Source organism: Lytechinus variegatus, chromosome 2 (assembly GCF_018143015.1).
Source record: "Lytechinus variegatus isolate NC3 chromosome 2, Lvar_3.0, whole genome shotgun sequence".
NCBI classification, from domain to species: Eukaryota; Metazoa; Echinodermata; class Echinoidea; order Temnopleuroida; family Toxopneustidae; genus Lytechinus; species Lytechinus variegatus.
The window spans coordinates 53783554-53807694 of NC_054741.1; the positions used below are offsets into that span (position 1 = coordinate 53783554).

Consider the following 24141-nt stretch of genomic DNA (forward strand, 5'->3'; position numbering starts at 1 on the left):
GGGGCTGCCATGATGAAGCTCATTCATATAAGAATAAGACACTCAGTTGAATTTCATATTTTTAAGTTTAAAAATATATTTTGCCAGTTTTATCAATAAAAAATTACTGCTACTAAAATTATTATTTAAAGCTAAAAATCATTAATGCAGCTTTTAAAATTCTGTGTTAGACTTTATTTGCTTTTCCAACTCTTTAAAACATCGTAAGGTAACTCTTCTTGGTTGGCATGGTTGGCCTGCCGTTTGAATTTAATTTGGGAGAGTGAATCTTGTTTCGATCTACAATTGTTTACAAGTTTAGCACAGGAAGTGTAACGTTAGGAAGAAAAAACCGTCAGAATGGGTGTCTGGTTGATGGATCACATTCGCCTCCTGCGAAAGGAAGGACTCTTTGGAAATTTGTCTATTTTGGTAAGGCATGATGAAGTTTCTGAAGTCCGTCTCCAGTAGGATTAGGAAGCATCCTCAGTCCCATTCATGATTTTTTGTGATGTGTCTGTATCATCATGATCATAGAGTCTGCGCACCTAACGATTTGAGTTCAGATTTATTTTAATATGAATTTCTTTTTATTTCACAAAATTTTAATTTCAGTTAATAATGTTTCTCATAGTCATGTAAGTGTACCAAATATCTTGTAAAAATTTATAAGAAATAGGCCTAAAATAGGATTTTCTTGGAAAAACTTCGGGCAGTCATTTTCTCAGATTTAAAAAAAAAAATGGTAGGTCCTATCCCATGTCCGCGCACCCATTTACTTTGCACACGATTGGGGTATTTTGATGAGAAAGGCCGCATTTTCAGGTCGTCACATGAAATGCCCAAAATTCATTATTTTTCCCACCATTTTGAGTCAGATTTTTTAATGAATATCTCTTTTTCTGTCTGGTCTATGTGTTGCAATCATACTGTAAAGTTTGTGTTTGTTTCGTATAATAGCGCAGATACGCGTGAGTGCAGACTTGGGGGAACTTTGCTATTTATACTAATATTGAGGGCTTACCTCGTCCAATCCCAGTGATTACGTTTAGACCGGCCGCCATTACTCGATAAGTCTTTGCACTTGCAGCTTGCCGTGCGCGTACAGTATGGGGCATGATGTATACAAATGAGCACAGAAAAAGAAAAAATGATGACATATTATAAATGTGATTGGATGTCCAAACTTCACAGACCCCGATCAAAGTCCGAATCAAAGTGATCAAGCTCACATGAAAAATAGTTTTTCCAACAAAATAATCACATAATTGGCAGGGAATTTTTATACTTATAATTTATGTTATATGGATTCTCAGATTACTGATTTGGTTATGTGATCGGAGGAGCAAGTTATTGAGTTTTCATAACTAGTTTCAGGTGTCGTTTTGAGTGTTGTGATCGATGTACAGTGTGTAGTGGGAAGAAAGATGCACGCAAGTCCACGATGCTGAGATGATTCATTTGATGTTTAATTTGTTGTGATCGGTGTAGTGGGAAGAAAACTACGTGCAAGTCCATGATGCCGTGATGAATATGATTTTTAAGTTTCTCAATGTTTCTCTGTGAAATTTTATTGATTTCTAAAACTTTTATTTTTCCAAGTTCTACATGTATTTTAAAAATAAATTTTAAACAAATATCAGCAAGATTTTTTGTTAGATGATTGCATTTTTTTCTTCAAATTTGAGCTTTCTTCCTCTTTCTTTCTATTTCTTCCTTCTTTAATCCTTACTTGCTACCTTCCTTCCTTTTTTCTTTCTTTCTTTCTTTCTTTCTTTCCTTCCTTCCTTCCTTCCTTCCTTCCTTCCTTCTTCTTCTTGACTCTTGTTTAGTTATTTTCAGTGATTCCCTTTTTATTTTATTTTATGTCATGGTCATATACAAAAGGACATGAAAATATATGAGAGAGAAAACTAATGAAATGGCATATTGACACCAATTTCGATCTGTCATAGGAGGTAAAATAACTTTGAAAAAAAATATTACAAGGTACAATAGTTCACGTTCAAAAGAGAGGAAAAGGGGCAATGGTATTTAAAACCGTAGTACTTTCTTTTGAAGCGGTGAAACATTGTTTTGAAGGATTTTTTCGGGCAAGTAAAATGTATTTTCAGGCAAGTATTTTCCAACTATTTAGAAATTCACTTGCCCGACTGGGCAAGTGCTTCTAAAAAGCTAAGTAGCACCCTGCTTGAGATTACTTCATTTACCAGTAATTAGCAATTATGTAACATCAATTGGCTATTTTTGCATGGTGGTAGACGAGGGGAGCATAAATTTTTTGAGAAACTAAATGTAACATCACAGTACCTAAATATGTAATAGTTTTGGGGCTCACTTCAATCATAAGTGGGTCAAATGTGAACTTTTTTAATTTTAAAGGATACCTGATTAAGCTAATTAGTATAATTAATTAATGTAAATCATGAAATTAACATGATTGAAATTGTGGCTGTCTGATGTATAGAAAATGAGGAGAGATAAAATTTTATAGTTGTGGGTTACACAAGCCAGTACACCTTTTATGCAATTTTAATTTCTGAAAACTTGTTTGTACTACTTTGTAGCAATAAAGCCCTGATGCTATTTACTTTCTTTTCTTAATGATACATCACACTGCATCTATGAGTCAGTAGATGACACATATTTTGCTGGCACAAAAGTGTTCAGAGAATATTTTTTTCAAAATTATAAAAAAAACTACTTGAGAACAAAACTGGTAGTGGTACAACTACAAAGGTTGCACTAAACAGAGGCAATTGTACCCATAGAATGTGTTTTGTGCATTGACATTCAACCCAGTACCAAGAGACCATGTCCTGCAGAATGTCGAGCAAGAGGATATATTAAAAATATATATTAAGCACTATAAAATAACATAAAGTATTTTTGCCAGGCGTATGGATTTATTTATAACATGTTAGTTGTTTTTGTTCACACTAAGTTTAAATAAGCTAAAGCAAAATGAGAAGTTTTCATTGTGCATTCACATTTAACTATATTTATGTTAAACCTGATTCTCAGTTGTCAACCTTTGGTCCAAGTCCAACGGTCTTTGAGCCGAGAGATGAGAAATCCCACGATTTGAGTCAAATGAAATCATTTTTTTATTCATAATAACCCTAGTAAATATACAGTGCGTCCCAGAATAAATGAAACTGAGATTTAGCGATCATTTATCAGAACTTAATCATAAATAGAATAGACAAATGACCTACCAATTTAAAGCTTAGAATCTTCTCTTTCATCTGATATTACTTAGGTTATTTCTTATTCACGCATGAGTGAGCAAAAACAATTTGAAGAAAGGATACCAAAAACTCAATTGGCGGGGGGTATCTGGGTTTCAAAAAGAAAATCACATTTCTGAAAAGTTCAATATCTGCTCTTTACTTTGGTACCTCAATTACAGAAAATGGTCAAGAAATAAAAAAGTTCTGGTCATTTGAAATAAGGCTTGTATTTCCATAATTTCACAAGATAAACGTGTTTTCACCGGTTTCCCACAGTAGCTTTCGGATGTTGAACAAAAGATTTAATGCATGGCTGATCGTCAACAAAACGGAGTGTCGAGTGAGTTTGAAAGCCAGCCTGGAGAACCTCTTCATTTTATGAAATTATTGAAATTCAAGCCTTATTTCAAATGACCAGAACTTTGTTATTTCTTGACCATTTTCTGTAATTTAGGTATCAAATTAAAGAGGAGATACTGAACTTTTCAAAAATGTGGTTTTTCTTTTTGAAACCCAGATACCCCCCACCAAATGAGTTTTTGATATCCTTTCTTCAAATTGTATTTGCTCACTCATGCATGAATGAAAAATAATCTTAGTAATATCAGATGAAAGAGGAGATTCCAAGCTTTAAATTGGTAGGTCATTTGTCTATTTTATTTATGATTAAGTAATGATAAATGATCGCTAAATCTCGGTTTCATTTTTTCTTGGACGCACTGTATTATGATAAACTGGTTAGTGTTTGCAAGTGTATTTATGCAACTAAAGGCAAGACTGCATAATATATTGGGGGTAAATTAAGCATTGTAACATATTTACCCGAAAAATTGTGATATGAAATTTTGTCTTAAAAGATGATCACGCCAAGTTATTTTGGTCAGAGTTATCCCTAACAAACAAGTTATATATCATTGGAAAGGTCTCACTCTAAAGAGTTGAGATATGCATGTTATTTTCCTATAGAGTGTTAAGTTTATCTGATTCTCAGATTTATTGGGAAGTATATAATATATATTTTTCACTATTTTCCACATATTTTGACCTTTAACTTTTTATTACATTACTCCATGCCTTTTGCATTTTTGCATTTTTGAATTCCTTTCAGAGTGTACATACTTTTATGGGTATAGGATGTCAAACATAAGAAAAATATGCAATTGTATGAAACGGTGTGATTTTGGAGGAAAATTTGAGTTGTAACGAAAATGGGCCCAACTAAAAATGCATGGCCATAATTCCTTATTCAATCTACAAGAACAGCAAAAGGCTTAAAAAGGAAAATGACTAAATTTTATGCTTTCTTCCCAATTTGTTTCATGTTTCTTTTACATTTGTTCCAGGCAAACCTAGTGAAAACTGCTAGTGAACAGAATACTGAATTGTTGACTGCGGCAGAGAGATATCAACTATTGGTCTATTATGCAGATGCACTGTATGAAGAACAGGAGTACAAGAGGGCTGAGGTACAGTCATTTGTTCTTATCTGCAAGGGTTTTGATTTTAAAAATGTATTTTTTTAGTTGAAAAGATTGGATTTTTTTTCTTTGTTTGAAAACTTTAGATGATTTTAAAAACATGTTTTGAAACACATTTTTAAACAAAGTGTATAAATGTACCAACCCTGCTTACATGTGTATTATATCAAAGCCTAAACATTCGAGGGTTATCTTGTAATAGATCTCATGTATTAATGTCATCGTGCTGCCATCTTATAGGCTGAAGCCTTTACCTTGCATATGTGTTGGTGATCTTTAGCTGGCTCATCCCTTACTTGGGGGGGGGTACTGTGAGAGTACAATGTCATATGCATAAAGTCTATTGAATTACAAGTCTGTATAGAGTGCAATTGATTACAATCGGGTAAGGAAAGCCAGCAACATTATAAATGTAGGGCAATTTCATCCAAGCACATTGCTATGTCTTTGGAATATTCACTGAAAAATTCTGTATCCATTGAATTTCAATAAAAATATACAAACTGTCATTCCATAATAAAATAGAGCAATTAACAAGGTAAGATATGAGATGAAAGTTGAAGTTTACTTATGTGTGCATCATTGATTTTATCAATCAGCTTGATGTACATGTAGGGGGTAAGGTGTTTGCCATTTGTATATGTAGATGAGGAATTATGGTGATGTTAGCTCTCCATACTTTGAATTGATTTTTATGGATCACATTTTTTTTCTAAAAGATGGGTCACAGTTTGCAAACTCAAAGAAAGAGCAATTTGAAAGAATCAGACTGGAACCAATAAAGAAAAATAAATCTTTGGTCTGGGATATATGTATCGGTGTGATCCAGAAATGTGTATTTTTTTGTTACTGTGATGAGTTTCATTCATTTGATTCAGGGAATGTACCGGAAAGCCTTGCAACTAAAAAAGATGATCAACAAGTCCAAGGTCAAAGGTCAAACTCAAAGCAGTCAACAATCAGATGATAACCTACCTTCAGAGCTAGATGTCAGGTTTCGTATCTACCAGTGTCACAACAGTCTTAAAAACCATCGAGAGGCCCTCGCTGTGGTGAGTCATTAAATCTTTGTATAACAGGTGCATCTAGCGAATTCTGTTATTTAGTATCGTCATTTCTTTTGAGTATTTGTATCAAGAATCCTTGCTCTTTCTCTTTGTTTATCTTAAGAACCCACATGAATTTAAAAGGGATATGAAAGAATGTAATTGATTACATCATCTCACTATCTGAATGATATTTATTTATGTTTATCAAATTGATAGCTGATTGTTCAAGATCAAAATAATCACTCAGCCTACTAATACCTTGATTCGGGCTGTTTGTCTTTGGTCAGTATTTTCCCTTTGTGGATGTTTGTGAGTGTCTGCATACACTGGTGCCCACATTTATCTAGCTGTGCTTCCTTTTTTTTTTAAATCAAGAATGTTACAAGTTACAAGTTCAATAGCTACAATATTCTATACATATGGTCAGCAAAACATACTCTTTGGCCACTGTTTATAAGCTGTGAGGTGGTTTCCAACATTTGCAACTCATTTACTTCCCATAGCTTGATCTACCTCAGCCAAGTTAACTGATTTAGCTTTGGCATGTTGGTGAACAGTTCTCTGTGTTTAGAAGTACATAGTTATAGAAGTACATGTAGGATTGGATTGTTCCTGAGATGTGAAGGGAGCCATAATGACAGCCTTCAGTTAAATAGCCAAGTCCTTTTACAGTTTATGATCACTTTATTTCCTGTTCATTTTACATTTTTTATGATTGCAGGGTGCTACTTAGAAGTGCTTGCCCAGTCGGGCAAGTAATTTTTTAAATAGTTGGAATATACTTGCCCAGAAATCTGTTTCACTTGCCTCAAAAAATCCTTGAAAAAAATTTTAACCCTCAAAAAAGAAAGTTTTGTGGTTTTATGGCCAATATCATATATCGACCCTAATTTTTCGTCCTACTGTGAGAATTTTGCTTTCTACTGTGTGAATTTTGCTTGCCCAATTCGGGCAAGTAGTTTTGGTCTTTGTTTCAAAAACACTTGCCCGACTCTAACTTTTACTTGCCCCGGGCAGTCGGGCAAGTGCTTATGTAGCACCCTGTGATTAGAATTTGTCTTCTCTTCCTCTTAAGCTTGAGAGTATCCCTGCTAAGATGCGAGAACCCAAAGTGAACATGGCCCTGGCTAAGCTCTATCAGAAGATTGGAATGGAGCGATCTGCTATCTATGGTTACAAAGAAGTACTGAGGTAATGACTTAGATGGTGAATGATGTAGATGCTAATGATGTAGATGGTGAATATTCATTATCAGTTTCGATGAATTGCTATTAAAAAAAATTATATTTTTGATTGAGTGATATTGTTTCAGCTGGAATTCTATGTTAGTTTTATTTTCATGACAAAATTTGCCAGCATCACAAAATTCTCATCTTCTGGACTATTTTCATTTAGAACCAAAGTTGAGGATAACAAATGTTGTATGCTGAATTTCAAAGGAAAGTTTTACATTCATCTTTCTTTTCATTGAATTAAAAGCTCATCATGATGTACAGATATTATGAGACTGAATCTTCCATTCCTTGAGAACAATAAATGAAAAGAATGATTTGTTTTTCTTTAGAAAGCGCTTCATTCTTCTGATGAAAAAGAAAAGAGTATATGTAATTTAGTATTATTAAGGTATCCTCATCAATCATTGGCCAAGTATACACTTATATACTTTTTTACATATATGCATATTTACTGCTACAGGCAATGTCCTCTGGCTCTACAAGCTGTTCTTGGTGTCCTGTCTCTTGGGGTCAGAGGAACAGAGATAGCTGCCTTCACAGTCCATAGCATGCCCAGCGGTGCAAACATGGAATGGTAAGAAAGACAGTCAATAATGGGAAGTATGGGACGGTAAGATGGTCAATATCACATGGCTAGTGAGGCAATTATGAGATGGTAGAAAAACAGTAAAATATAACATGCCCAATGTAAAAAGTATGGAATGGTAGAAAAAAAGTCAATATTACATGCCCAACATATCAAGCATGGAATGGTAATAAAGACAGTCAATATGACATGCCCAACATAGCAAAAATGGAATGGTTAGTAAGATGGTCAATACATGTCCAGTGTAGGCAGTATGGGATGATAGAAAAACAATAAATATAACATGCATGCACAGCAAGCATGGAATGGTAAGAAAGACGGTCAATAACATGCCCAGAGTAGCAAGCATAGAAATGTAAGAATACAGCCTAACATATAAGAATTGACAGTGCTTATAATAGCTTCATGATTTGCAAGGCTCAAGGCTTCATAAGAGCTGAAGTGAAATGTATTTCAGGAAAACTTCTCAAAATCAATGTAGGGTTTTTAAATTGTCGTCAGATCAACAGATCTGGATATAGTAAGTTCTGACATAGTAAGCCGGTGTATTTTATTTTTTCCAGGTTATCCTTTTGGTTGAAAGGCCATGCCTACAGCGCTGGTAAGGAGTACAGCAAGGCAATCAGTACATTCAAAGCTCTTGAGAGTGGGGTAAGTAGCTTTTACAGTGGTCACCTACACTGTCTGGCCCATATTCTGAAGTCAGGTTTAACTTAGGCTGGGTCTTTTTTTTTATATTGTAGTTTCTTTAATATATTCACTCTACTATTTCATTATGCTAAAATGGTGAAGAAAACTGATTCAGGCAGTTGTGAATGGAAGATGAGCTGATGAATCAAACCTGTACTGTTAGAGATTTGTTTCACAATTGGCTTTCCTTAATTTTGGGTTTTAACTTCAATAAGTTTTGTTCTTTCAATCTCTGATTTCATGTGTATGAGCTTTTTGAATGTCAGACTTTCAGACTTTCCAATCAAGTGAAATTCTTTAAGATTGTAGATGGCGTTTTCTCCAAACTCCTGTCAAACCTGAACTGTTTTGATTTACCAAATAATCGGTTTCTTTCAATGGTTAGCGATAATTCCCTTTAAAAATGTGATGTTAGAAAAAAAACATACATTGAATTAGAACCATTTTGTTCCCATTTCTAGATGGGTGTATACAGTATGTCTTTTAATGTATATTATGTTTAGCTCTCTCTACATTGATAAATAATTTTTTTTATTACCACCTTTCTTGTTTATATTATAGAGTGTGTTGAGAGAAAACACAGATGTCCTGTGTTGTTTGGCAGAGAATTATTTCATGTCAGGTGATATGGCTACAGCATCTACCATCTACCAAAGGGTATGTACATGTATCACGTCATATCATCACATAGTGTGGTGGCTCATTTAAACAAATCAATAATTAAGGTTTATCACTGGTCATCTACCAAGGATTAAATACATTTCACAGTCCTTGTGCCCTTCTTGTGATGTCACTCTGCACATTAATCCTGAGGGGTTGTTCTACAGCAGTTTACATAACAACCTGCATGAGGCTCCTATTCTAAGAGATTGCAGACCTCAAGATCTTTTAAACACTTTGGCCCAAATTCACAAAGGTGGTTCTGAAAACCCTTGGTTGAATCCATGATTGATGCGGATTTCCTGTGTAAATTGCGCTTGATTTATGCGTTTCGGGCGCGTGTATGTAAATTGTCCAATGCTGATGCGCGCTTTTGTCACAGTGCGCCAAATTGACGCCTGTTACCATGGTTAGATATATTCATGAGTCCACTGTTTGAAGAGTAGACTCATTAATTCAAAACAGTGGACTCATGAATGAAATAGCTTGGATAACCACGGCAACAGGCGTCAATTTGGTGCACTGTGACGAAAGCGTGCATCAGCATTGAATATTTTTCAATATACGCAGTAAAATAAGCGTAATTTAAACAGGAAATCTACATAAACCATGGACTCAACTGTGGGTTTTCAAAACCACCTTTGTGAAATCAGGCCAATGGTTTTGTTGGGATCTTATTGCTCGTTCCAATCCATATTCCCTGTGTTTTGGATCCCTCTTTCAGTTACATATTTCTTTAATGTATTCATTCTGACTTGCGGTGCATGTTATCTTACAAAATGATGTTGACCCACACACAGAGTGTAGAGCTCTGGTGATAATGATTTATTGTTTTGATTTAAGCTTGCACAGTAAAGAAATAGCTGAGGTGTTTTTCATTGTAATCAAAACAATCATTCTTATGCAGAGAGGCCTATTTTTATTACATTCCATACTACAACTGTAGTAACAAATAAAGTAATGTCTTGAGAGTTACCTCTGCAGTAAAAAGGTTATTCAGTAATCTCAAGGGATATTTTTGACATGAAACAAATGTAACAATGTGTTGGGGAGGTTTTCAATGAAAAATAATAATAATTGAGCAGATACAAGTATTGCCAAGCTGGAAGTAAGTTCCCATTCAAAGGAAAAGTGAATTAATTAATTCTATTATTGTCCCTGTATTGATGTGAAATTTTAGGTTCACTCCCTGGACCCGCACCATTTGAGAGGAATGGAAATCTACTCCTACATTCTTTACAAAGAAAAGAAAGTAAAGCAACTCCAGAGGTAGGCTCATTATTAAGAAGAATAGGGTGTATGGAGAATTGGAAGTTTAGCTATAGATGATTGCAGTGATGATGATGACGGTGATCATGATGATGGTGATGGTTGTGATAGTGGTGGTGAAGGAGATGATGATGATGATGATGATGGTGATTGTGATGGTGATGATGATGACGAGGACGATGATGATGTTGGTTATGATGATGATGATGATGGAGGTGGTGGTGATAATAATGATGATGATTATATGGTCAGGAGGAGGGTAATGAATTGTGAAAATGTTGATAATGATCGCTTAATACTTTTCTTAAACTTTAGTTTATATCCAAGTGCATATTGTCAACAGTTTACCATTGGAGCTTCTGTATATTCTGTGAACTGATATTTCTAAGATTTTGGATTAGGTGAACTTAGAAATGCTGTCACTGTTGTAATACAACCATAAGCTCTTCAAAATGTAAGTTTATTGTATTTTTGCCAAAGTTACCAATTAAACAGCATACAATCATACCAATAGGCAATGTTATTCCTTGACATTATAATTATCTGAATGCCATCCTCTGTCAATCATATGCTTATAGGTATTCTTTGTCGCCCCTTCTCTTTACAGCCTATCCTCAGAGCTTATGGAAGTCACAGATAAGAGAGGTGAACCCTGGGTTGCCATGGGTTACTACTGTCTTTACCCGACAGCAAGATATGCAAGATCTGTATACTTTGCAGAAAAGGTACAAATATCCATTGCAGACTTTTGATGCATTTGTTCTGAGCTGACGCAAAATCCAACAGTTGCTCGTTGCTTTTTTTATGTATTTTCAGTCAACATGTTCTCTTGTACAAAGGGTAACTGACTCTTCCTCAATCAGACCAATTTTGCTGCTTATCGTTTTCTTTTACATCCGTCTTTTATTATGAATTATCAGGCACTATCAAGCCACTTGCACTTTTTGTCATGGATGCAAATAGACTCGAAACATGTTAAATGTTTCTTGTAATTATACTGTTTGTTTTACTTGTTTATTTTACTTTTTCGCATGAACAGGCAAGTTTTGATGTTGATACATAAAAAGGAAAAGATTTTGATCAATGATTCTGGAATTGCAGAACAGGGGAGCCTGTCATGACACAAATAGTGACAAATGTAATAAGCTACTGAAATCCTTGCATCTCATTGGCTCAGAGCAAATTTGTCTGAACCAATCAGAAGTAAGTATTTCAGGAGCTTATAACAAACAGTCAGTGAAAATTACAATTTATTTCATGAAAAGTTCCCCACTGATTTGATTTTTTGGAGATGGGGATTTGCATAAGACATACCATCTTGTGTGATCAAATCTTTGATGCTAACTCATTTACTAAATAAAATTGATTAGAGTGTTCGAATGTCAGTAATCTTTCTCATGAATATTTAGTGATGAAGGTGACACCTAGCTTTCCATAGAAATGTGGACTGAAATTGCTTTTGCTTGTTAAACCTGGATGTACTGCTAGGTTCGGCTTCCTTATTCAATATTCATGTCAGGAGTAATACATTGAAATTCCATTGGTGTTCATGTTCTTTTATTCTCAATTAATTGGGAATTTGATGTTTTCAATTATTTTCCCTGCAGACTGCAAGATAAGTTTGTACAAATTACAAAATGAATTACAACAAATTATAGTCAGTTCCAGTCATTACAAATTTTAGTTGGTAAAAAGGTAAAAAGCTTGCAATCCTTAAAAATATGGCATTAAATACGAGAACTCTAACCCTTATGTTTATCTTTAGGCCTATCCACTGAAAGGGGGCAAGGTACAAGCCCTGTTGCTCAAGGGTAAAGGCTTATTAGAGATGACCAAGGTTCCTGAAGCTACTCTTCACTTCAGAGAGGCTGTCAGGTGTGCTCCTAGTAGATTTGAGGCTCATGAAGGTAAGGTTTCCAGTTTATATTCTTATTTGGTGAAACAGAGATTAAAGTGATGAGGAGTCTGTTGGCAGTGCTGTCAAAGACAAACCTTGAACGGAACTCCAGTGATTGTGTGCAAAATTGTTAGGCTAGATGATAAAAAGTTTGAAGTATTGATTAGTCAGAAAAAAATCATGTGAGATACAACTTATAGGAGCTCCCTTTCTGCATGGTTAGTTATTTCCAGTCTTCTTAATACTTACAAGTCATTTCTCACTTTAAAGTGTTATGTTAGTGAAAACACAAGATCACAGAAATCATGACATTAATTCTAAAACTGGCTAGGGGATTTAATTTGTTCCCTCCTCGTCACAGAGTTTGATTGCTTCTGTCACACAAGTGGTCCAAAGACTTTGAAAATTCAAGAAAAAATGTTGAGACAGTGGGAAAAATTACAAGAAATCATTGAAAGGAATGCTCCTTTATCACAGGTAGACATTAATCACAATTTTTGATGTGGAAAACAAGTTGCAATAATATACAAATGGTGTTAATGATCACCCCTGATTAGAACAGAACGGCCCTTAGATTGTGCATAATGCACAGAATGCTATGATTTGCATTGTGAAGTATTATGCATCAACATGGAAAATGTGCTCTCTGCATTGTGGTGCATCATACTTCACCAAGCTGCCAATAAGGATTATAAAACGTTACTCATCGTAAGTGGTGATGATATGAGAATGTCGTGTAACTGATTACTAGTGGTGACTGATAACTCTAAATATAAAAAGTGGTGATATCGTCTGATGCTCATGGTATAATGTCTATAAAAACAAATCATGGTATAGAGCTTGAATTTGGACAGAACATCACTTACAAATTTTATTTTATCATGCTCATGAAAAACACAAAAAACCGACTTTCATCAAATTTGAGATACTTTTCTGTTTCTTATTTTACGTTGTTTCTTTTGAAACAATCTTATTATGAAAAAGAAAACTTTTGTGAATCATAAATGTGTTGTCCTTGTTTGAGCAGGTTTGGTTGAGTGCTATGTGAAGGCCAACAGGATACGAGATGCCATCACAACATTTACCAACTCAGTCAAGGTGTTAGGCAACAACCCTCGTACAATCACCTTCCTAGCTTCTCTACTTGCCAGAGATAGACCATCAATGGACAAGGTAGGAACTCATTATCGATCATCACACTCTACGGCCCATATTCTAAACTCTGGTTAAATTTGTTGATTAACTATGGAAAGCCAATTGTGACATAAATACTTCACAGTACATGGTTGATGTATCAGCTCATTCAACACTCCAATTATCCATAAGGGTCTTGGAAACATATATTGCAAACAAAGTTTTTGAAGTTTCTGGCTTTCCATAATCCTAGAACAGAGTTAGACTGTGCCTAAGTTCAGCTGGACTTTCAGAATAAGGGCCTGTACTTACTACATTAGCATGCTTAGGAGAAAAGTAAGCCAGGCAACACATTTATGGAAATGTTGACTTTTCCTTCTTTTTTGTAGCATCTCATGATAGTTTTTAGGTCCATTTTCGTAGGTTCTTGGGGATATCAAAATGTTGATATATCAAAAATACTTCTTAGCTCATTCAAGGTTATATTTATCTTATGATTGTTTTTCCTTAAAAATACAGCACTGATATATATTATCAGAATATGGTGAAAATATGTTGTTTTCTACTCAAAACACTTTCATTCCAGCTTGCTAATTGTCCAATAAATATTGTCAATTGTGGTCACATCATGCCAAATTCATGGTCATTGTGTAGCTAAGATCCAGTATTAATTCACTATTTTGAATGAATGAGCAATATTTAGCATATTGTTTATATGCTGTAATGGTTGTAGCAATCATGACTTAATGTGCTGTTGCAAAAGCAGCAATTTACTTTCTCAATATACATACTGAAGTAAAACATAATTAATGCATGCAATCTGCATAAACCATGGTTTCAAACCCCCAATTCAAAACCTCCTTTATAAATTTTGGCCTTAGAGTTGTCAAACCCCTATAATATTAATATATTTTGTAGTGAGGTAAAGTATGACATACATTACCACTATGATACAGTAAGATTTCACATTCCTCAAGTGTTTTGTATGTAAATTGTATGTATTAGAACCTGTACTGGTGAACCTGTTTTAATTTTATCTTTCACATGTTTTTTTTCTCTTGATCTTTATACATCAAATGATGGTTAGACTAGGTAGATGGTACAATAAAATGCACTGTATTATTGTGTTAAGGGCAATGGGGGGGGGGGGTGTTCAGTAGGTAACACACAAATGGTTAGGATCAGTCCTTAAAAGTCAAGTTGACCCCAGAAAAATGTTGATTTGAATAAATAAAGAAAAATCAAACTAGCAGAAAAATGGAAATTTCATCAAAATTGGATGTAAAATAAGAAAGTTATGACATTTTAAAGTTTACCTTATTTTTCACAAACAGTGATATGCACAGTTGAGATGCACTTGACATGCACATGAGACAGTCGATGATGTCACTCACTATTTCTTTTGTTTTTTATTGACTTTGAAATAATTATACAACTTTTCATTTTTTTACAGATTTGACAATAAGGACCAACCTTAATGAACCACATAATATAAACAATGCTAATTCCACATGTTCAGGGACAAATTAATTGTTGTTTCACTTGAGAATGAGGAGAAAATTAGAATATTTCATATAATAAAATACAAAAGAAATAGTAAGTGGATGACGTCATCAGTTTCCTCATTTGCATGCCAACCAGCATGTGCATATAACTGTGAAATTAAAGCGGAATTTTAAAATGTCACAACTTATTTTACATCCAATTTTGATGAAATTTTCAGTGTTGTACTTGTTGGATTTTTCAGGTCTTTTTTTTCAAGTCAACTTTTTTAGGAGTGGAATTGTCCTTTATTATGTTGATTCATAAGTTGTTTTTTAGAGCTAAACACCACATATGAATTCTCTTTGTCAACAGGCTAAATCTCTTCTTGATAAGACGTTATTCCAGGATCCTAACTACCTCCCAGCAATCTATCTCATGGTGGATATACTCAATCAAGAACAAAAATATGCAGATGCCATCAGTCTGTAAGTTAAACTCTTTTAACACTGAATTATGTATTGAATTCTAATGTTTGGAGATCAAATGAGGACTGTTTCAAAGAGCATTTTTTCAGTGATTTTTTGTGAAATTCTTTCATTTGATTGGCTGAGAAGAGTTGTCGAGATGCCTCACGAAATGTGCCTGCTTTTTTGTCTCACCTGCGAAGCAAAGTGAGACTATAGGCGCCGCTTTTCCGACGGCGGCGGCGGTGGCGACGGCGACGGCGGCGTCAACATCAAATCTTAACCTGAGGTTAAGTTTTTGAAATGACGTCATAACTTAGAAAGTATATGGACCTAGTTAATAAAACTTGGCCATAAGGTTAATCAAGTATTACTGAACATCCTTTTAGAGTTTCATGTCACATGACCAAGGTCAAAGGTCATTTAGGGTCAATGAACTTAGACCATGTTGGAGGAATCAACATCGAAATCTTAACCTGAGGTTAAGTTTTTGAAATATATATGGACCTAGTTCATGAAACTTGGACATTAGGTTAATCAAGTATCACTGAACATCCTACATGAGTTTCACGTCACATGACCAAGGTCAAAGGTCATTTAGGGTCAATGAACTTTGGCCGAATTGGGGATATCTGTTGAATTCCCATCATAACTTTGAAAGTTTATGGATCTGATTCATGAAACTTGGACATAATAGTAATCAAGCATCACTGAAAATTTTGTGCAAGTTTCAGGTCTCATGATTAAGGTCAAAGGTCATTTAGGGTCAATGAACTTTGGCCGAATCGGGGTTATCTGTTGAATTACCATCATAACTTTGAAAGTTTATTGGTCTAGTTCATTAAACTTGGACATTAGAGTAATCAAGTATCACTGAACATCCTGTGCGCGTTTCAGGTCACATGACCAAGGTCAAAGGTCAATGAATTTTGGCCGAATTGGGTGTATCTGTTGAATTACCATCATAACTTTGAAAGTTTATGGATCTGATTCATGAAACTTGTACATAAGAGTAATCAAGTATCACTGAACATCCTGTTCGAGTTTCAGGTCACATGATCAAGGTCAAAGGTCATGTAAGGTCAATGAACTTTGGCCATGTTGGGGTTTTTTGTTGAATAACCATCATATCTCTGTAAGTTTATTGGTCTAGTTCATAAAAAGTGGACATAAGAGTAACCATGTATCACTGAACATCTTGTGCGAGTTAGAGTAGTATTCAAAGTCAGCACTGCTGCTATATTGAACCGCGTGATGCAGGTGAGACGGCCAGAGGCATTCCACTTGTTTTTTTTATCCATTTGGTTCATTGTATGTAGATGTGTATGGATTTGTAATCATCTTTTGTTTATTTTTTTTGTTCATGTGTAGAGAACTATTACATGAATAATGCAATTACTCATTTTTTCTCATTTTCACTATTGAACATTTTTCTCATGAATTGTCAGATAAGACATTGTAATAGGTCTGGGTTGTATGTCTCTACCGACTGTAGGTGGTTGCAGGAGGCATTGGTCCGTATTCTGAATTGGGTTTAACTTTAAATCAGGTTTAACGTTGTAGTTTAAGTATGGAAAGCCAATTGTTACATAATTCACTAATGGTAGAGGTATCATATTTCAGCTCATATTGGCTCTTAAATCATTCGTGATAGTCTAGGAAGTATAAATAGATGATTGTCTTCACCTTCGATGAATCAGGAAAGAGCACAGCAAACATAAGAAACATATAACTTAATAACAATTTTGACACTAGGCTTCCCATAGTTTTAGCATAGAGTTACATGTAGACCATGGTCTAAGTTAAACCTGACTTCAGAATACGGGCCATTATGTTTATGGGTTGTCCATCTGTCCTGTTTTTTATCTCATTATAACTAAAAAATGTTTTGACAGATCAACTTCAACCTGGATCTAAGTATTTTGATAAGAGTGGCAATGATTTGATTAGTTTTGGGGTATCAGATTTCACTATTTGTTTATTTTAAAAGTTAGATGAGTGGTATATTCTTGGTGTGGCAATGATGGGGGCATACGTGTGCAGTCGAGAATCCATCTAGTTAGTTTCATTCAAATGTTTAAAAGATCGCTCTCCCCTTTCCCCAAACATCATCCATGTGTGATATAATGCAGTACTAGTAATAAGATATTCATTTTACTCTATCAATACCATAAGGGTAACACAGCAACTGCTGTGTGAAGTCTGCCTATGAAAAATTCATAGGTAGATCGGGCAGGATCGTTGATTTGAAAGCAGTACTAGTTATGCCTTTGCCCACTGAAGATGGTTGGCAGAGGCAATCCGTCCATTCATCCTGTCTTTGTCCTAATCAAAGTAGGCAAAGTGGCCCATATTCTGAAGTCTGGTTTGATTTAAACTCTGGTCTAAAGTTGTGGTATAACTTTAGACAGCCAATTGTCAACAAAAATCTCTGACACTAGAGGTTCAACGAATCAGCTCATTTCTTAACCGACTGGAAAGGGTAAATAAGATTGTTGTCTTCACTATTAAAGAATTAGGAAAGAGCACAGTGAACATAAGAAATATACCATGTTAACAAATTTTGACGTTTGGCTTCCCAGAATTGTAGCACTGAGTTAGACCATGGTCTGAGTTAAACTGAACTCAGCTTCAGTATGCAAGCCAGTGGGAGTATATCAGGTGTCAATTAACCGTTCTTTACTGTTGTTATTTTTCAGAATTCGCAAGCAGCTTGAGCAGCAGAGTACAAGTCAGCTTCATCAGATGTTAGGCGATTGTCTAGCACTCAATAGTGAACCACAGGAAGCACTTGATCAGTATAGTATAGCACTCAGGTAAATACTATCAACAATATTCATTTAAATAGTGCAGTATCTATGGGGCTGGACAATATATTGTCATTACATAGCTTGTCTGCTATTATTGTAGGTGCTGAAGCCTTCAAGTTTTTAATCCTACTGAGTTCCCATTTACCGTACGTGGGTCACGTACAGTCAATGTGGATAAATTTCTTGAAGGAAATGAACGCATGGTGTAGGGTTTTGAACCTATGACCCTCTGATTCAAAGACAACCACTACACCATAATTTTTCCACAAAGTCCAGTGAAACCTTTTCCAGAAATTGAGTTTAGTTGAGTTTGTTTTAAAGACCACTCAAGGAAGGAAGAAATTAAAGAGGTGGTTATTATTAATTGCTTTTTAGTTCAAATCAAGTAGCAGTTTATCATTTCAATTTCCAATTCTTTTTCAGTATGGATCCCAGCAATGACAAAGCGATGCAAGGGATGCACAAGGTTGAGAAGTCAAGCGATAGTCTAGAAGCAACAGCTGAAGATGATATGGATGCTATAGAGGAGAGTGGGGAGGATGTAGGGGAGTATGAAAACAGTGACCCTGAAGGATCATGGGTAGACAATGAGGTGAGTCACATCAGTCTTTTATCTTTCTTTGTTACTTTTTTGTGTTTTGTTTTTAAAGGGATAGAATTCAGTGGTTATGGCAAAAAAATCCTGTGATCAGCAGTTATATTACTTTCAATGGATAAAAATATGCCTATGAATTGTGTGATGTTCTTTCAATGAATTCTGATGAGGTTATTGCTTTTGTCTTAGAGGAATGAAATGTAACAGCCACTTGGCAATAGGCTCAGATGCCCACACACCTGTAAGCTTAGCAATAAATGACAAAGGGTTTCTGTTATAAATGCGGGTACCGGTAACTGGAATTCCCATTGTGTTTAAGTGTGTGTAGGTGCTTGAATGCAAAAGTGAAGTTTTAGTCCAAGGAATCCTCGATTTGATTATAAAAGATTTTCAAATGCCCCTCATGAAATATATATCTTTCATAGCTACACCTACCTGTAAAGCAAACTGTGAACCAAATTTCAAGAGAATTTAAAATCATCTTATTGACTAAAGACAAATGATAATAGAAAAGTCACAAAAAATTTCTGAATGAGAGCCTTGATTCTATCATGTCTTTCTCTTGTTTTGCAGTGGTTAAGCTGATGTGAGTCATGCTGCTGTAATCAGAGAGGGAGCTGTAGTGGAAGCCATCTTTTCTACCGAAGTTCAAACATCAGACATTAATGGTCAAGGATGCTGGTAGTGTTTATATTTCAGTGAAAAGACATGGACCAAGTGATTAAAGTACTTTGAGGGACTTTTCTTCAAGTTACATGTTCACCATTGAACTGCTACGTAAATACACCATAGTGGTCTGCTTTGTGATCGATGCAGACAAGAGTCATTGGAGAGAAGCAATGCAATACATTGAGCATGCCCAGACTTGACTGATTGACATTGCCTGATATATCACCTGCTCATGATGACACGGCTTTCCCCAATCCTTCGCTAGACAAAATAATGGACAGGCAGCAAGTACTTGCGCATATGGTGTATCATGTTGCTAACAATTTTCTATACCGTGGAGACAAAAAGGAAGCTATTCTGAGTGACGTTCAGGTACTTGGCTATCAGTCCCCTAGTCAATGTTAAAATCGAAAAGTCCCCCTACTGGTGTTATTGAACCTGAGAATGAATTCCCATTGGGTGATTTCAAGTTCGGTGTTGACCTTGGTGTTGGTGTTAGTGTTGAAATTTCGATTGCTTCCCCTAGCTCCAAAACTTATTCAGAGTTTGTAAAACTGATCCAGATCACATTATTGACATCTCAACAACTAGTGAGTGACTTTTCGGGACCATCGTCATTTTATGTTTGGTGTTATAATCGTGCAAAAATTGACCCAACACCAACACCAAAAGGTCAACACTGAATTTGAAATCACCCATTGTGTCCTCTGCAACTTGTAGTCATGGTATAGTTCTAGTTTACAATGATATACAGTTGTGCTCAAAAAGTTAGTGAACCCCATTACAAAATGCACTCCTTCATGCCGAGTCCTGAATGTAGACAACATCATTAAAATGTTCGGCATGCTCAGGGAAACAAACTTTATTGAATATATTTTATCACTTGACTTCACAATCAAATATCTAAAACTTGGCAGAACCTGAATGCTTCAAAGGGGTCCTCCGGGTTGGAAACATTTATATCTGAATATATACTGTAAAATTCAGAGCAAAATGCTGAAAATTTCAGCAAAATCGGATAACCAATAATGAAGTTATTAAATTTTAACGTTTAGCATTATTTTTGTGAAAATAGTTATATGCCCGTATTCTGAACTTGGGTTTAAATCAAACTCTGGCTTAAAGTTGTAGTTTAACTATGGAAAGCCAATGTATCAGCTCATTTGACTCCCAAAACATTATTAACTGCCTTGGAAGGATAAGTTTGAGTTATCTTCACCATTAAAGAATTATTAAAGACCACAGTAAACATGAGAAGAAATCACTGTAAACCAAAGTTTGAAACGTTTGGCTTCCCATAATTTAAGCACAGAGTTAGACCATGGTTTAAGTTAAACCTGACTTCAGAATACGGGCCATAGAGTCTATGCACGTCATCATGAATATTCATTAGGTGGGCTGATGATGTCACATCCCCACTGTCCTCTTTCTCTTGTTATTACATGAAATCATAATTGCTCCATTTTTTTTCATACATGTGTGAATGATTTATCTCCTCTATAATGAAATAAGTTGCAACAATGATTATCCAATGGACTAAATCCATTGTCAACCCAATTTTTTCAGCTCTTGGTAAAAAAAATTGAATAATACAAAATACAATTTTATGTAATAAAATTCAAAAGAACAAGTGGGGATATTTCTCCTGAATATTTCAATTCGTCAAAATGCCATAACTTTGTTTTTCGTTGTCCGATTTAGATAAGTATTTTCAGTGTTTTATTTGTCTGATTTTTCTTTATCTGTTTAAATCAAATTATTATCAGCCCGGAGCATCACTTTAATTTTGTGGTGGGGTTCACTAACTTCTGAGCAGCACTGTAAATATGCAGTCAAACCTGTCTCTTGAAAAGCCACCTAGAGGAAACAGAAAAAGTGGCCACTAGAGACAGGTTTTCAGTTTATTTCCAATTTGTCTAATGCCAATTCTTCCAATTGCCAACTCGTCTATTACCATTTGGTCAATCTTCAGTTCATCAACTCATTACATGGTCCATTTTCATTTAGTCTAATGCCAATCCGTCTAATAACCAGTTGGTCCATATACCATTTGGTTTAACCCTAAATAGACTGGGCTATTTCGACGCCTAAGAAGACTGGTTGTCAGCCCCCCCCTTATGATCTCGGCCGTTGATCGCGCGATCGCGACGAAAATTGGCACACGCGTTACCTTATCTACATTATCTACAAAACTATAACATCAAATTCTGCAAAAAAACTCATGTCTCATTAATTATGCTAATTTATTCGTAGAATCATAAGTTTGCTCTAATTAAATAAATGCCCCTGAAATGCTAATTTTTATTTCACATAATCTAGATAGGCATCTGATCAAATTGATTTTAAAAAAAATTCAAAATCACATTTATTTTCTTATGTATTTCTTTGTTTTTCGACTTTTTGTTTTTTATTGTTTTTTCAATGGAAATTGTCGGGGACTTTATTTTGACCATAAACAAGATAAAATAAATTGATTTTAAGCAGTAAAAGGAAAAATAGTGATACATTTATGAATTTTGGCTAAGAACACTATTTGCATTGGATTTGTACAAAAATTCACGTTTTTGAGTAATTTTGGGTCTGCATGCACTTACGAAATGTTGCGTAATTTTGGAACCGCGTATCCGGGGGTCACAATTTTGGTCTCAAAAGTTGCGCGAGACTTGAAATTAAAAAGTCTGTGAGCGACGCGGTCAAAAAATTTCGCGCGGCAGATTTATCGCGAAAAATGTCGAGGGGGGGGCTGAATCAGCCCCCCAGTCTTTTTAGGGTTAATGTAAAGTGTTAATAATGCAAAATGAATGAAAACAAAATGGGTATTAGACAAACTGGTTATTGGACAAAATGGTGATTAGACAAAGTGATGATTGGACCAAATGGTTATTGGACCAAATGGTTGTTAGACGAAATGTTGGATGGAATGGCAGTAGACTAAATGAAGGTAGACCAAGTGGTGAGTGGACAAATTGGCAATTTACTGTTTTCACTATAACCACTGATGTAACCACTAAGACTGGTTTGACTGCATTACATTATCAGGGTCCATGTTACGAATCGTCACTGTGATTGATCTGATAAGTAGCAACCATGGCAAGCCAGCGATGCTAAGAACCAAAATGCATTTTATTCATGTGATGCATACTCAGAGTTGCCAATAAGTCACAACCATGGCAAGTCAGCGATGCTAAGAACCAAAATGCATTTTATTGATGTGATGGGTAAAATTTTTTCTCAAAAACTTAGCGATGCTAAGAACCAAAATGCATTTTATTGATGTGATGGGTAAACTTTTTTCTCAAAAACTAAATCACAGCCTCTTTAAAACCTGCATTTTCAACTCTTCTAATATTACCTCCTACAAATGAAAACTATAATACTCTAGTCTTGTTCTGGAATAGTTCTGGCAAGTCAGCGATGCTAAGAACCAAAATGCATTTTATTGATGTGATGCATACATCAGAGCTGCCAAGTAGTACTGATTTTCAGTATTTAGTACTGAAAAGTGAGAAAAATACTGATAGTTTAATGTAAAATACTGATTTCTAAAGATTCAGTTTTATGTGTTGTCTGATTTCCTCACCGAAATACTGATTTTCAACTTAAGAAATACTGAAATGTTCTTTTTCAGGTTGGCAACTTTGCATACTAATGCAGACGTCCCCATTTTGCAGGCTCCTGTCTGTTTGCAAAAGGATGGGTGCATTACCGAAATGTTGAGATTGACCTGATGAATCACAACTCTTTGTAAGGTGGGGCCCAGAGCACCATTTCATGAAAATTCTCTTCCTCTATTTTGATTTACAAATTTGATATTGACAATATTCATTAATTATATTGCTATTATTATAATGATGAAAATAATATTTGATAGTAATAATACGATTATTTACATCTTAATGAAAGACATAGTTCAAAGGGTTTGAAGAGGTTTGGTTAGCATTAAAATAAGTATCCCCACAACCAGAACTGTCATAATTCATTATGTTCACAATCATCAAAAAAGATATATCATTAGGACCTTCATCACAAATCATCATCATCATCATCACTACCGATTGGACAATCACCACCACTATCATCATGGTGGTGACATCCTCATTATCATCACTACCAATAGGTCCATCATCACAAGCATCATCTACAGCATCATCATCGCCAATACAACATCTCTGCCAATGCAACCATCATCACCACCACAATCATCATCACTAACAATAGGATCATCATTATTGCAGTTATGAACATCACCACAATCCATGAGTACGGTATGAGAACCATCACTGTCCTCATCAATTGCAATCGGTACAGAAGTCACCACCACTAGCACCACCCACATCATATGTAATGCAAGAGAATCCCCTGAAATTGAATTATACGTTCACAACACTTTAATATGTGTAGTTTAAGAGTTTCTTTCTTGAAAGTTTGTCAGCAATTACGAAGTAAATAAATGCTATATAAATGATTTTTATACATGGCAATAAGTGGTATGAGATCATTTGTTTGGCGTTTCCATAACAGGCTGACACGCATTATGCTCCCACAGTTGCTATTAAACTGAATTACAGACAGCTTTCATGAAATGGTCTTCTGTAAAGCTTAATAACAAAATACATTAAGAAATTATGAAAGAAAGAAATAAATGTGATGTGCCAATATGTATCTTAAATGATTACAACAGTAAAGTTTGACAAGTTAATTACAATTTTTGTCAACTTGTACAATGCCATATACTTTAACATTATTGTGCATTTTTCATGGAATTTGGAAGATATATGCCCAAAGATTGTTTCATAATTAAGCAGTTTGTAAGAAAATGGCACTCTTCACATGTCTTGTTACTTGTTCTTTGTGCTTATTTTGAAAAATACATTGTAACATTGCATTCAAATGTTAATAGATTTCAAC

General features: G+C 35.0%; 1 protein-coding gene across 1 annotated transcript; it reads left to right on the forward strand.

Moving 5' to 3' along the window:
* The first annotated feature begins 250 nt into the window (after positions 1–250).
* LOC121408369 (anaphase-promoting complex subunit 7-like) lies at positions 251–19757 on the forward strand. The gene is made up of 15 exons (XM_041599827.1): positions 251–411; positions 4556–4678; positions 5569–5742; positions 6815–6930; positions 7435–7548; positions 8124–8211; positions 8812–8907; positions 10091–10179; positions 10787–10904; positions 11945–12086; positions 13104–13249; positions 15068–15180; positions 17859–17975; positions 18393–18561; positions 19138–19757. Exons 1-15 carry the CDS (start codon positions 340–342, stop codon positions 19147–19149), a joined length of 1689 nt encoding a protein of 562 aa, XP_041455761.1. The 5' UTR covers positions 251–339; the 3' UTR covers positions 19150–19757.
* Positions 19758–24141: the final 4384 nt, after the last annotated feature.

Excerpts from the sequence above, each read along its gene's own strand:
- LOC121408369 (XM_041599827.1), top strand. The coding sequence starts at position 340 with ATGGGTGTCTGGTTGATGGATCACATTCGCCTCCTGCGAAAGGAAGGA. Across the intron at positions 10,180-10,786 it reads AAAGTAAAGCAACTCCAGAG|CCTATCCTCAGAGCTTATGG; the intron begins GTAGGCTCATTA and ends TTCTCTTTACAG. Across the intron at positions 13,250-15,067 it reads ATAGACCATCAATGGACAAG|GCTAAATCTCTTCTTGATAA; the intron begins GTAGGAACTCAT and ends CTTTGTCAACAG.